Source organism: Narcine bancroftii, chromosome 3, assembly GCF_036971445.1.
Source record: "Narcine bancroftii isolate sNarBan1 chromosome 3, sNarBan1.hap1, whole genome shotgun sequence".
Taxonomy (NCBI): Eukaryota; Metazoa; Chordata; class Chondrichthyes; order Torpediniformes; family Narcinidae; genus Narcine; species Narcine bancroftii.
In genome coordinates this window covers 322,582,455-322,598,080 of record NC_091471.1, presented here as the reverse complement: position 1 = coordinate 322,598,080, position 15,626 = coordinate 322,582,455, and the positions used below count along the sequence as shown (strand labels likewise).

Below are 15,626 nucleotides of genomic sequence, written 5' to 3'. Positions count from 1 at the left end.
TCCCAACAGCATGTCATAAATGTTAGATATTGAACCATTAAAAAAAGGTTGTAAATTAAAAATGACATTAAATGAAAGAAAATGTGTAACAGATTTGGATTCCAAGGAGATGCCATATTGGACAGTTTGTTCACAGTTAAGCCAAGATTTAGTACATCAACAGCCCAATAATAATTAGAATCAGAATCTATTGTCATGAATAAGTCACAAAATTTGATGTTTTGCAGCAGGATCTTAATGCAAATATTTATATTATAACCATCTTCCAACAATTAGATTAAAAAAATTTAAAAGTGCATGAAAAGTCAGGCCGTGTCTGTGGAATCTGATGCCAGTTGTGAAGAAGCTGTCCTTGTGCTGCTGAGTGCTCGTCTTCAGCCTCCTGGACCTTTTTCCTGATGGTAGCAGAGGGCATGGCCTGGGTGGTGGGGGTCTTTTGAGGATAGAGGCTGCTTTTTTTAAGACACTGTCTCATGTAGATGCCCTTGTTGGAGTGAAGTCTGGTGCCTGTGATGTCGCAGGCCTAGTTAACAACCCTATGGAGTTTATTCTTGCCCTGAGAGTTGGCACCTCCATAACAAGCAGTGATGCAACCAGCCAGAATGCTCTCCGTGATACACCAACATAAGTTTTCGAGAGATACTGAATCTCCTCAGCTCCTCATAAAGTATAGCCGCTGGTGAGTCTTCTTTGTGATTGCATCAACGAGGAGGCTCCAGGAAAGATCCTTGGAAATGTTGACACCCAGGAATTTGAAGATCTTGATCCTCTCCACTATTGAGCCCTCGATGAGGACTGGGTCATGTTCCTCGACTTCCTCCTGACCTCCACAATCATCTCCTTGGTTTTGCTAATATTGAGCACAAGGTTGTTGTCATTACACCATTGAACGAGCTGATCCATCTCCCTCCTGTACGCTTCCTCATTGCTGTTTGCGATTATGCTGACAACTGGGCCGTCATCAGCTAAGTTGTAAGAGGGCTTTAGAATTTTGCCAGGCTACACAGTCATGAGGAAAGCAGTGGGCTAAGCTCGCATCCTTGGGGTGCCCTTGTGCTGATGATCAGTGAGGGGGAAATGTTGTTTCCAATTCATACTGATGGTGGTCTTCCCACAGGAAAGTCAAGGTTCAGTTGCAAAGGCAGGTACAGAGGCCTAGAATTTGTAGCTTCTTGACCAGCACTGAGGGGAATAATGATATGGAAGACTGAGCTGTGGTCAATGAAGAGCAGCCGTATGTATGAGTTGATGTTTTTGAGGTGATCCAGAGCTGAGTGGAGAGCTAGCGATATTGCATCTGATGTGGAGCGATTGAGACGATAGGTGAATTGGAGTGGGTCCAGATCTTTGTTGAGGTATGTGTTAATTCTGGCATGCCTCTTGAAGCATTTTATCACAGTAGATGTTAGTGCCACTGGGCGGTAGTCGTTGAGGCAGCTCACTCTACTCTTCTTGGGGACCAGGATGATTGATGCCCTTTTGACTGCAGCAATGAGAGGTTGAAATTGTCTGTGAACACTCCAGCTAGTTGGTTGGCACAGATTTTCAGTCCCCTGCCAGGTATGCTGTCATGGCTTGATTCCTTGTGAGAGTTCACCCTCTTGAATGATGTTCTAACGTCATGCTCAGAGACAGATATCACAGGGTCCTCAACCTTTTCAGGGATTCGAGTCAGCATTGCTTGGTTCTTTATCAGGCAAAGGAGGTGTTCAGCTCATTGAGTAATGAAGCATCACATCCCTCTATGGTATTCGCCCACGCTTTATAGGCTTGCACTCCCTGCCATAGCTGGCATGTATCTGTCTCTGTTCTCACCCTCAGCAGGTTGCTGATTCTCTGGTCCGTCCATGACTTCTGGTTAGGGAACACTCATTCAAGCAGGTCTTGATGAAGTCGGTGACACCTGTTGCATATTCATTCAAGTCTATGGATGAGATCTTGAATATGTTCCAGTTCACCAATTCCTCCGCTTCCCTTGACCATACTTTCACCATCTTCACCACTGGTGCTGTAGTCTTCAGTCTCTACTTGTACATACACCGGGAGTAGAAGTACAGCCAGGTGATCAGATTTGCCAAAGTACAATCATGGTTAGACGCTAAAGTTTGGCAAGGCTAAGCCTCCATTCTTTTTAAGTTTTTGTAAATGAACTTTATTTAGGTGAGGATGTTTATTCTTCCATGTATAAGAAGACAATATTGAGTCAAAAAATACAGGAATAAAAACAGGGAAAGCCTGAAAAAGGTATAAAAATGTAGATAATATAATATATTCATTTGAATAGAGTTGATTCAAGAAAGGGAAATGTTTAAGGTGATAACATTTTCTCTGAATAAATTTTTATAGTTTGTTGTAATTGTCACACCTAAATAGGTACATGGATTTCTTACAATTTTACAAGAAAAGTTCATATTTAACAGTGCCAAATTATTCAAATGAATCACTCTTATGAAGATTTAACATAACCTGAAATGAGAAATTAAAGAAGGCATCGAAGGCAATGAGGTCTGAAGATTAGAAATAAAAAGCAATAAATCTTCAGCATAAAACAAACAACCCTTCCTTAAAATGTCATTAGATTCCCGAAAAGCAACACTCAATGGTTCTAGAGCTAGGTCAAAATGCAATGGACTTAAAGCACATCCTTGTCTGGTTCCTCACTGAAGTCTAAATGGTTTACAAATCTGAAAATTGGTAAGAACACAGGCAGAAATGGATCAAAATAAAGTAACTTAATCCATCGAATAAAGCCAGCCCCAAAATTAAAATTTTCTAAAGTCTTAAATAAATCATCCCATTCTACCCAATCAAAAACCTTCTCCACATCCAGAGATATCACACATTCTGAAACCTCCTTATAAGGAGCATATAATATTTAATAAATGGCGTATATTGAAATGGGAGTACAAATTTTTAATAAATCTAGCCTGATCATCAGATATAATGTGGTAAAATATTTTCAGGTCTATGAGCCAAAACTTTAGACAGAATTGTTAACATTGAGTAAAGAAATTGGCCTATAAGAGGAGCATTTAACTGGAATTTTATTCCTTTTAAGAATTATTGAGATAGAAACCTCATCAAAAGACTGTGGCAACTTGCCAAGTTTAAAAGAATCAGAAAGAACAGTCATAAATAAGGTGGAAGTAATAAAGAAAAAGCCATAAAATTCTCCAGGAAATCCATCAGGTCCTGGTAACTTTCCAGAGTGCAGTGGGCATACAGCTTCAACAATTTCTTCATGGGAAATGGGTTGATTCAATTGCTATTTATTAGCAACAGAAAATACAGGAATATTCAACTTATCTTATACAATATTAACCTTTGGAGAATCAGAACTGTACAGTTCAGTATATAATTCTTTAATTTCTTTAATTTATCATTCAGCTGCTAAAGCTTTAGCTACTTAGACAATAGTTTGCCTGTTTTATTTCCATGGATATAAAATAGACTTTTTGCTTTTAAAAGTTGGCTTTCAATTAGATATGTTTTTTTTTACTCCATTCCATTCTATCTAAGGCCTTTTCTGCATCAAGAGCAATTACCATAGGTTGGTCAAACTGCTCCCGAGAAATATTAATTAAAAAACCAATTTCACAATGTTATCTGTTAAATACCGAATTTTAATAAAACCTACCTGATCTACATGGATCAAATCTGGTAAGTATTCAGGAAATTTATTTTTTGTTCTATCGATTTTGGAGATTTATCTAAGCAACAATTAAAATCTCCCCCTACCAAAATTTTATCATATGCTTGACTTAGATTAAGAAAAAAATCTACCATAAATTGCTAATCATCTGTGTTAGGAGCATAAACAATCAGAACAGTCCAAGATTCAGAAAAACTTTTATAGTTAACAATCAAAAGCAAACCGGCTGTTTCAAAAACTGAATCCAATTTAAAAGATAACTTCTTATGAATTAAAAGAGCAACACCTTGCTTTAGAATTAAAAGAAGATGCTATAACTTCTGGAGTTACTTTTCAGTCAAATGTGTCTATTTTTTCTCTTAATCGGGTTATTAAGACTGTTAACATTAAAAGTAGCAAAATTTAAATTAGCCATAAAACATCACATATATATCCTATATAAGTGGCAAAATGCCTTGCCATGACACTATCACAAACAAGTTTAATGATCTTCTCAAAGAAAGAAACAAAAAAAAACCATAAAGAAAAACCCCTAAAAGAATATTACAATAGTATAACAATATTATCCCCCCTCAATTGTACGAGCATGACAAATGCCATAAAGTGGCTAACAACTTCGGAAGAATTGGTAGTCGAACAGAACAATCAAAAATAAAACGTATTCAATTCAAGTATGGTAAGCTTCTTCCAAATCTCGATTAACCTGATCATCATCAATTCCAAGATCAATCAACTCTTGAGTTTCCATCTCTCCCTTTCCATTCTTCCCTTTCGGAACCAAAACAAGCTGTTGAGGAAACTTTTCTTGACCTCGTCCCTGTTTATTATCAGGTAAAGTATTAGGAAAAGTGAAAGCTTCAGCATCATTATTAAAACACTGAGTTTGGTCATCCCCATCAAAAACTTTAAGCACAGCAAGATAATGAAAAGCAAACTTATAACCCTTCTTCCACAGAACAGCTTTAGCTGAATTAAATTTTTTATGACGTTTAATTACAGCCTGGCTCAAATCAACATAGAAAAATACTCTATTATTCTAAATAAGTAAAGGACCCTGATTACTTCTGGCATTCTGTACAGCAAGTCTTAGAATCAGTTCTCTATCTTGATAATGCAAACATTGGATCAAAACAGAACGAGGAGCTTGACTGGGAAGTAGCTTCCTTCTTATTGCTCAGTGAGCTCTATCTAATTCCAGACCATTCAGAAATAGATTGTTTCCAAGACTTCAGGAGTCCACTTATGAAAAAACTGAACTCAATCCGGACCTTCAAAATCTTCCGGAAGACCAAAATTATTCCTCCAACACTGATTTTCCAAAACATCAATCTTCTTCAACAAATCACTTTTCTGAATCTCCCAACCAGTAAACAAATCCTCCATCTGTCCCATCCTTTCTTTACATCGGTCCACATCATCTTTATAATCAATAAATACTTCTTCAATCTTAAATTTATCTTGAACATTGTCCACTGCTTTCAGGCACTTTGCCACATCCATTTTAATAGAAGACTTTTCTTCCTTCATTTCAGCCCAATTGCTCCTTTATAACTGAAAATTTGTTTATGCTCACTTGCATAGCCAAATTCTCCATTTGTTTAGATAAATCAGATAAGGTTGAATCTGAATGATGAGGATCAGACTTAAGTTTAAAAGTCTGCCTCATCACAGGTCTACCCTTAAATATAATTCTTCCTTCTTCCGATCCAGCAATGTCCTCATCCTCCTCCATCGATACGGAGGTTGCCTCGACCCGACTATGGGTGTGGACCCCCCCCACCCCCGTCAGTCCAGAGTTGCTGGGATGAGGGAGGTTGGGTCCCCCCGCAACCTGGGCCGTTTCAAATGTAGCGTGTATGCGCAAAGTTTTGCAGTTGATCTTCCTGATCTGAAGGAGATCGACATCAGGCACTGGCACCATCTTGCATAGTGGTACACAAAGGGGGCGCCGGTGTAGTATAGAATTTACCAGTGGATTGACGCTGCAGTCGGGGCTGAGTTGAAATCAACTCCGGAGGCTCCGTTTGCGAGGTAGGCCGAGTTTCTTCAGTAATTGTTAACTGTTTAGTAGCTGTTTACTTTGCTGTTTGAGTTCTCGTGTTCCTCATGCCTAATTGTACTTCAACAATATAATCAATAGTTTTAAAAAACATTTTTTAGACTCTTTTCTCTATGCCATCACGCCATCCCCCTTCAATTAGATATATTAAAATAAGGTCACATTTAGCTTTAATTTCCACACGCTGTTTATACAGAGCGGGATCTGGAGACAGAGAAGACCTTTGATCTAATTGTTTTTAGCTAAGTCAGTTTTCTCCTGATCAGCCTTTTTCCTAATGCTTGCAATATAATAGATGATTTGTCTCCTAATAAAAGCCTTAAACGCATCCTGTACAAAAAACTAGGTCTCTTCCACAGTAGTATTTTTAAGAAAAAGAGCAATTTGTTCCTCCAATAACTTCAAAAATTCCTTATCAAACAGTAAAGTCAAAGTGAAACGGCAATGTCTATTTATTAGAGGAAAACCAGGAAAGTTTAAAGATAGTAACACAGGAGCATAATCAGAAATAACGATATTTTTGTATTTGCAAGAATGAGTTAATGGAATCATTTGACTGTCAATAAAAAAAAGTCAATCTGTGAATATGTATGAAGAACAGAAGAAAAAAATGGATGTTCCCTGTAACTGGATGAAAAAATGGCAGACATCAATAATACCACGTTTTAATAAAAATTGAATGAATAAAGCCAATTTGTTCAAAGTGGCTAGTTTAGGAGAAGAACAATCTAGAACTGGGTCTTACCAGCAATTAAATTCTCCCTCCATCACTAATTAATAAAGAGTTAGATCAGGTAAGAGTGAAAAAAAACATTCCAGACATCCAGGGACATCCACATTTGGAGCAGAGACATTAGTAAACACCACCAATTTATTCTACAATTTCCCTGTCACAATAACAAAACAACCATTTTTGTCTGAGACAACTTTATGTTGAACAAAGGGAACTGCATGATCTATAAAGATCGATACGTCTCTGGATTTAGCCTGGAATGAAGTGATACAACAGCCCATTCACTACCTAAAATACTTTTGCGTATATGCATTTCTTACAGAAATATAATTGGAACCTTAAATTTTTTAATGCAAGCAAACATCTTATTTCATTTTACAAGGTAATTCAAACCATTAATGTTAAAATGAATTAAGTTAATTGCTTGACGCATTTTAAGTATTTTAAAGAAGTAGGAAAATCTAATTTCAGTTAGATTTAACAAAAGTTGAAAATAAAGTAACCAAAAGCAGATGTATTTCTTCATGGCCAAAACAGCTTCCAGAAAAGAGTTAACCTCCTCCTCCCACCTCCGACCAGAGAGCCGACCAAAAGATAGACAGCATACTAATAACTAATCTGCCCATCACCCAAAATCCATGCTGGCAAAATTCCAATATTATATTGAAATCTAAAATGTATTCCAAAACATTTCTACTGCAATTCATTTCATGGTTAGACTTTCACAGAACTGAGGCCACATTTTTGACCATTGACAACAAAAGAAAAATCTTAAATTAAAAATAGACAAATTAAAATATTGATGTAAATGGTTAAAAAAGAATCAGTAAACTAAACAGTGTAAACTAATTAAATGAAAATATGGTGTTGTGGCGGCGCACATCCTTATGGCGAACCGGCCCCACTTATATCGCCACGTGCCAGGGCAGCCATGGGGAAATGGCGTCGTCAGAGGTTTTTCTCCGACTCCAGGATCCCTTACAGCGTGCATCTTGGGCAACGATTATGATGTCACAATGCACCTGGTGACTGAGCTCATGTTGCCCTTAAAGGGACGTGCTGAATTTGAATAACAACAGTGGTTAACGACCCTTAACGTGGTGGCTGTGTTTCTTCCACTGCTCACACCACCACAGTGTCAAGATTATTACTTTAAAAACTCAAATCAAAATGTTTAAGCACTACAGGCATTAATTCATTGAAACCTTATCCTTTAAATATACATTAATTGCTAACATGGAGCGGAGACAACGCTGGTGGAAGCGTTCTAGGAGCCGTAGGTGGTGCCGGTAGATGACCCATGATTCGGAGCCGAACAGGAGTGTGGGTATGACAACGGCTCTGTATACGCTTATCTTTGTGAGGTTTTTCAGTTGGTTGTTTTTCCAGACTCTTTTGTGTAGTCTTCCAAAGGCGATATTTGCCTTGGCGAGTCTGTTGTCTATCTCATTGTCGATCCTTGCATCTGATGAAATGGTGCAGCCGAGATAGGTAAACTGGTTGACCGTTTTGAGTTTTGTGTGCCCGATGGAGATGTGGGGGGGCTGGTAGTCATGGTGGGGAGCTGGCTGATGGAGGACCTCAGTTTTCTTCAGGCTGACTTCCAGGCCAAACATTTTGGCAGTTTCCGCAAAGCAGGACGTCAAGCGCTGAAAAGCTGGCTCTGAATGGGCAACTAAAGTGGCATCATCTGCAAAGAGTAGTTCACGGACAAGTTTCTCTTGGAGCGCTTACACCTCTAACGTCGAAGTACTCGAGATGGCAGAGGTCGACAGCATCGAGTCCACGCTGCTGAAGATCCAGCTGCGCTGGATGGGTCACGTCTCCAGAATGGAGGACCATCGCCTTCCCAAGATCCTGTTATATGGCGAGCTCTCCACTGGCCACCGTGACAGAGGTGCACCAAAGAAAAGGTACAAGGACTGCCTAAAGAAATCTCTTGGTGCCTGCCACATTGACCACCGCCAGTGGGCTGATAACGCCTCAAACCGTGCATCTTGGCGCCTCACAGTTTGGCGGGCAGCAACCTCCTTTGAAGAAGACCGCAGAGCCCACCTCACTGATAAAAGGCAAAGGAGGAAAAACCCAACACCCAACCCCAACAAACCAATTTTCCCTTGCAACCGCTGCAGTCGTGTCTGCCTGTCCCGCATCGGACTTGTCAGCCACAAACGAGCCTGCAGCTGACGTGGACTTTTTACCCCCTCCATAAATCTTCGTCCGCGAAGCCAAGCCAAAGAATTGCTAACATTTATACAGTTATAGAAGAGCACTATTTACTGCAGGAGATGTGCATAAGAGTCCATGGAGGGGAAGGACATTTTTGTTATGTTACAAGCTGCATTTATCACCTTCTGCAGCTTCTTTCAAACTGTGCTGTGCTGCCTACAGCAAATCTGCTTCTGGTGGTATACCTGTAGAAGTTTCAGAGGGACGAGTAGAGGCAATATAAATTTATCTTTGGGGTTTTGAAGAGGCAGCGACAACTGGTAGCATGACAAGATGGGAGTAATTTTCCGCCAGCATGTACCTTCAAAGTTGACTGCAGATCATGGGAGAGATGGAGGACTTCGTCTTTCTCAGGCTCCTTCTTCTTAATATCATTCACCAATTTCTGTAAAATTAAAGATAAAATCAACAGTGAAACCAAAATGAGAATCTCTAAACCAAACTTGAGATGCTCATAACGATTTATGAGTGGAGTGCTAGTTTAAATTAATTCAGAAGAATTCCACCCATCCAGAGCCCTAGATCGCTTTCTGCCAAGCTCTGCTTGGCCTTACTGAGATGCAGTTAGCTCAGGGGACACATGGAGTTAAACCAGGCCTCGAAAATATAGCACCTCATTTTTTAAGGTACTTACAGATGCAATATTACATCACAGTCTAAAGGAGATTCACCAGCTGATTCCTGGGGTTTGAGGGAATTTAGAAGAGTGACTTTATTCATACATATCAGATCTTCAGGGAACTTAACAGGGGAAATGTTGAGATGTTTTAACTCATGGGAGAGTTGCAAACTGCGTGACATGGTTACAAAGTAAGGGTAAACACACCATGCTGGAGAAACTCAGCAGGTCAAACAGTGTCCTTTATAGAGCAAAGATACATAACCAATGTTTTGGGCTTGAGCCCTTCATCAAGGTACAATACTAAACAATACAGCGAATCATGGTATAACAAGGTAGAACTCTAGCAGATACAAACCTCACCTGACCAATTTTGTCCCATGACACAACCCTTTAATACTAAGAATCAGTCTTGTAAATCCTTTCAGAACTTCTTTCATGTTATCCTTTATGAAATAAGGAGAACAACATTGTACAGTGATACTCCAGATGACATCTCACCATGCCTATGTAGCAGCTTTGATGGGCTGAATGGCCTAATTTGCTCCTATTGTAATTTGTCAATCATTCCTGATTAAGGTCTGATTAAGTCTTTAGTGTTGCTGGTTGGAATAATCTCCCTAGCTTTCTATGTCATTCCCACGAACAATAAAAATGAGCATCCCCATTGGTATCCTGGAATTTGACACTAGGATCCATAGATCCCTTTGCATCCCACAGCTCTGCAACACCTCGACATTAGAAATAAAGACTTCTTTTTCATTTCTGCTGTTAAATTGTCAGTTCCACATTTTCCTAGGCAAACAAGAGAGATTGCAGATGCTGGCTGGATATATTCTCCTCAGTGATCTCTCACATGACAAGTTAACATGGTCGAACTTGCAAGCAGACATCCTTTATTGAAGAGGGACACCGCTCAATTTAGAGCAGTGGCTGACATGACAATGGATCAGATTTCATATCACATGGTACACATAATTCTGAAATGTGTTTGCATCCCCAATATATTCAAATGTTGCAAAACATGGACAGGAAATTATATTTCTATTTGCTTGGATGGGTAAAACACCAACCTTTTGAGCTTGGAGTTTGGTTTGGACGTCGTTTAGACTGACATTGGGTTTCACTTGATTGTTAGGAAGATTGTCCATCCAGGAGTTGAGATCCTGCAGGGATGTTTTGTATCGCTGATGGGTGACATCGGCATTCTGAAGCATTTGCTCTCTGGAAAGATGACAAAGCACAAGTCCTGTCAAAGGGCAGCTGATGGCAGTAAATGAACAGTTGGAAAATGGCTCAGCTCGACACTAGGGTTGTGTGTAATAACCGATCCACAGGATTTTCCCTGCGCTTTAATGACCAAAGGCTCCCTTTTCATTGACCTTTGCATTGATCTAGGCTCCCTTTGCATTGACCTTTGCATTGATCTAGGCTCCCTTTGCATTGACCTTTGCATTGATCTAGGCTCCCTTTGCATTGACCTTTGCATTGATATAGGCTCCCTTTGCATTGATCTAGGCACCATCCCCAACTTGAACAAACTCACTTCACTAAGACTGCATCATCTCTTTTACTCCCATCACTTCTATGGTAGTTTATTTTTCACAAAGCAGCTGTTTAGCTGCAGCAAGTGAGAATTTCTACAATAAACTCATCCTCCAAATGATCAAAAATCACAGCTTTGTGCTCCAAAAGCAAACAAGAAACCAAAATTCTACAGCAGGTTCAGGAGTGGCTACAAAACAACTTGAGAACTAGGAGCCGTAGGACCCGACACGCTCACTACCATTTTATATTTGTCTCGGATTTAAGCAGCAAAAACATGGATTTCAAAAGTCACAAATCAAACTCTCCAGAATCACTGGAAAGGTTTTTAAAAAAGTCGTGGATAAGGACTTCAATAAAAATAGGACTGGAACGTCCTGGTTAAAGAATGTACCAAGAACGACATGTGTATGAAGCAATAATCTGGGTGAAGAGTTAGTGTACATTCAGTGATCTCCACTAGTCTACCGATGTGGTAGTCACCTATATATGTATGAAGTCCAGCGAGTTGGTTAGTTAAAGATGTGGCACAACATTTTGCTAACAGCTCATGGACACCAAACCCTTAGGCTCACTCACCTAGAAGGAGAAGACAACAGGTTTATGAAACAGTATTGCTTTCAGAATTTTTCTCTTTCGAATGATGGAGGATGAGACGAGGCCTGGTAGAGGAGTATAAGGTTGTGAGGGGCTTAAACTGGATGGACAGTCAACACCTTTTTCCCAGGGCGACAAGGCTCAATACTGGAGGACGTCTGCTGCAGTGGTTGCCAACCAGTGGGCCATGGCCCCCTGAACGGCTGCAGCTTGTTTCCGTGTGGCTCTGTGTTTTTCACAGAGCTGCCTTTGACTTGAAAATATTTCCCAGTCATTGCTACTAGTGGGGCATGGAATGTTAAGCCAGAAGGCAGGTGGGCCTTAGACCAAGAAAGGCTGAGAACCACCGGAGGGTGAGTGGAGGAAATTTAGGGGAGAGTTGAACAGGAAACCTAGAAGAAGATGACCATTAAAGAAAGGACACACCAATGGCATCAGGAAGAAAGCCTCTACTTCCTCAGGAGTTTGCGGAGGAGCTAGCGGAGTTGTTCAAGTGAACCGTGTTATATGTCAGAGGAAGGATTTTCACACATTCCAAATGACCTGGAATGCATTGCCAGGGCTTGTGGTGGAAGCTGGTATAAAAGGGACTTTCAAAAGACTCCAGGTAAGCATGTGGATGCCAGAAAAAAATGCTGGGTTATTGGGCTGTGAGGGAGGGAAGGGGTTAGATTGATGTTGGAATATGTTTGCATAAGTCTACACAACATTATGGGCAGAAGGGCCTGTTCTATGTCAGTCACATATCGTCTTGTCCTGGAAGATATCACTGACTCTTCACCAATTCTTGGTCAATATCCAAGAACTCCCCCAGCAGTGACGCTCTGGGAATGATTTTGCCATGCTGCTGAGTTCAAAAAGCTAGTGCACCGATCCCTTCAGGACCAGGTGGATCCAATGCTTAGATGGGGATGGTCTTCTGAGAAGGTGGATTGCCTACCTCAAGTTTAGTTGATCACTGGCATTCTGAAAGCGGTTGTTCAGCTGTTCAACCTCAGCCTGTTGCTTCTTGACATCAGGACAGTATTCCTGGAAGTTCAACTCCAAAGGTTTGCAGCTGTTCTCAGTATTTCTCAGATCCTGGTTCACCTTCTCCAGCTTATCTTGGTCTTTGCTGAGATCTCGCCTCAACCTCTGAAAGAAGACCAAGCAACATCAGGGGAGAGAAGGCTTCTCACGATAAATAATCCCAAATGACCCACATATATGCAGTCCACAATGAATGCCTGCTTAAGAGGTTGTGTATACCACATAAAAATCAGCAAAGAAGAAGGCTCATGGATTTTCTGACACAATGCACCTTCCTTCACTTGGAACCCTGAGATAAAAGGCGATCAGAAATTGGATTCCTTCCCACGTTCGCCAGTGGAACAAAGGGAATGTGGAATACTGGGTACATCTTACAATGACCGAAGGGCAGGAACATTTTTTTCCTGGTGTGGGGAAGCTGTAGTCTCTACTTTAACCTGTTTCTATGCAGTATTGGGGCCAATCTAACAGCTTCACTGATGAATGATAAGAGAGCTTTGTGAATACCACAGGGAGCTTGCTGTTTCAGCATCCTCTATTTTGACGATTTCTGCTTGTACCCATACCAACTACTCCCACAGAGTCATGGGAAATACAGAAAACAAGGAGGTCATAGAACCCGTACAGATTATACAAGAGGAGGGAATGGCTGTCTTAAAGCAAATAAGGGTGGATAAATCCCTAGGGCCTGACAAGATATTCCCTCAGACCTTGAGGAAGGCCAGTGTAGAAATAGCAAGGGCTCTAGCAGAAATATTTAAAATGTCCTTAGCCACGTGTGAGGTGCCAGAGTATTGGAGGGTGGCTCACGTTGATCCGCTGTTTAAAAAAGTCTCCAAAAGTAACCCTGGAAATTATAAACTGGTGAGCCTGATGTCAGTAGTGGGTAAATTATTGGATGGTGTTCTAAGAGATCGGATATACAATTATTTGGATAGCCAGAAACTAATTAGGGATCATCAACATTGTTTTGGGTGTGGTAGGTCATGTTTAACCAATCTATATTTTTCGAGGAGGTTACCAGGAAAGTTGACAAAAGAAAGGCTGTGGATGTTGTCTACGTGACTTTAGTAAGGTGTTTGACTAGGTCCTGCATGGAAGGTTAGTCAGGAAGATTCAGACACTAGGTATTCATGGTGAAGTAGAGAACTGGATTCGACAATGGCTGGATAAGAGAGGCCAGAGAGTAGTGGTGGATGATGCTTCTCAGAATGGAGGCCTGTGACTGGTGGGGTGCCTCAGAGATCAGTGTTGGGACCCTTGTTATCTGTCATCTATATCAATGATCTGGAGGATAATGTGGTAAATTGGATCGGCAAGTTTGCAGATGACACTAACATAGAGGTGTGTGGACAGTGAAGAAAGGTTATCAAAGCTTGCAGAAGGATCTGGAACAGCTGTAAAATTGGGCTGAAAAATGGCAGATGGAATTTAATGCAGATAAGTGTGAGGTGTTGCATTTTGGAAGGACAAACCAAGAAAGGATGTCCACGGTGAATGGTAGGGCACTGAGGAGTGTGGTAAAACAGAGGGACCTAGGAAAACAGAAACCTAATTCCCTGAAAGTGGTGTCACAGGTGGACAGGGTTGTAAAGAGAGCTTTTGGCATATTGGCCTTCATAAATCAAAGTATTGAGTATAGGAGTTGGGATGTTATGGTAAAGTTGTATAAGATATTGGTGAGGCCAAATTTGGAGAATTGTGTGAAGTTTTGGGCACTGAACTACAGGAAAGATATCAATAAGATAGAAAGAGTGCAGATGAGATTTATTAGGATGTTGCCTGAATTGCAGGGAAAGGTTAAGCAGGTTAGGACTTTATTCCCAGGAGCAGAGAAGAATGAGGGGAGATTTGATAGAGGTATTTAAAATTATGAGGGGGATAGACAGAGCAAATGTAGATAGGCTTTTTCCCTGAGGGTAGGTGAGATTCAAACCAGAGGACATGGGTTAAGAGTAAAAGGGGAAAAGTTTACGGGGAACATGAAGGGGAACTTTTTCACACAGTGAGTGGTGGGAATGTGGAATGAGCCTCTAGCTGAAATGGTGAATGTGGGCTCAATTTTAATATTTAAGAAGAATTTGGACAGGTAGATGGATGGGAGGGGTATGGATGGCTATAGACTGGGTGCAGATCAGTGGGACAAGGCAAAAAAATGGATCAGCACAAACTAGAAGGGCTGAAGGGGCTTGTTTCTGTCTTGTGATGTTCTATGGTTCTTCGGGGTAGGCTCTTGTTCCCATGAGTATGATGGGTGATGATGGAAACAAGCTTTTTCCACTGAGGTTATGTGAAAGGTGAAATTCTTTCCACTCACATACTAACTTACCTAATTCCTGACTAACCACAGAGCACCTGTGGCATAGAATGTATGTGATTTGAAAAGGATTATGTAAATTGGTATGTGCATACAAAGAAAAAGGTTGAGAACCACTTGACTAGGTATAGAATAACAGTTCAGCAGGTCTTAGATGGGACAAAGAGCCTATTTCTTTTGTGTTCTATGATTTGTAAACTTCCAGCATTTGAGCAAATCAAGCTTTGATTTGCATGTTTCAAACATCCTGCTTCTACATTTTGGGGTCCAATACATTTCCAGAGAGAGACTAGATTGATGGTGGGACAGTGGAGTTGAGATCCATGGGGTAAGGGCCTGGTCTTGGCTCTCTCTGCTTTGTGCTAAGTTTCCCTTTCTCTCCAAATACATTACCTGGAGCTCTGTCTTCCTCTGCTGTATGGCATTTGGGGTAGCAGGAACACAATACTCCTCGGCAAGATTGGATTCGATTCTATTTATAGCATCGTTGGCTTTCTTCATGCTGGTTTCCAACTCTAATTGAGATGTTGCTCTGGAAGACAATTCACAATAATCAAGACTTTGAGGAAGGACATCAAGAATGAGTTTGATAAAGGGTCCTGACTTCAAGATCCAAGGTTCAATTTATTAACATGTAATTAAAAAGTGTCATATTACATGAAATTGGTTTTGTCTTCTTTAACGTAGTCAGATTCATCAATGGCAGAGTTCCTACAGTCTTAGAAAGAGAAGCAAAAGAAAGTTCTTCCCAGTCACCGAGAGTCTGTGGACTCACCTCCAGGGCTCCCGCAGCCTCCGCAGCGACACAGAGTTCAGTCCAAACCATCGGCAGCCCGATGTCTGAAC

The 15,626-nt window shown here is 40.7% G+C and overlaps 1 protein-coding gene across 1 annotated transcript in view; it reads right to left on the bottom strand.

Moving 5' to 3' along the window:
- The window catches only part of evpla (envoplakin a), a 120,671-nt gene that overhangs the window by 12,299 nt on the left and 92,746 nt on the right, over positions 1-15,626 (bottom strand). The window contains exons 16-19 of the mRNA XM_069928996.1: positions 15,174-15,312; positions 12,375-12,568; positions 10,366-10,516; positions 8,975-9,058 (exon numbers count right to left, since the gene is read on the bottom strand). Coding sequence (XP_069785097.1) covers positions 8,975-9,058; positions 10,366-10,516; positions 12,375-12,568; positions 15,174-15,312 — 568 coding nt within the window. The remainder of the gene's footprint in view (positions 1-8,974; positions 9,059-10,365; positions 10,517-12,374; positions 12,569-15,173; positions 15,313-15,626) is intronic.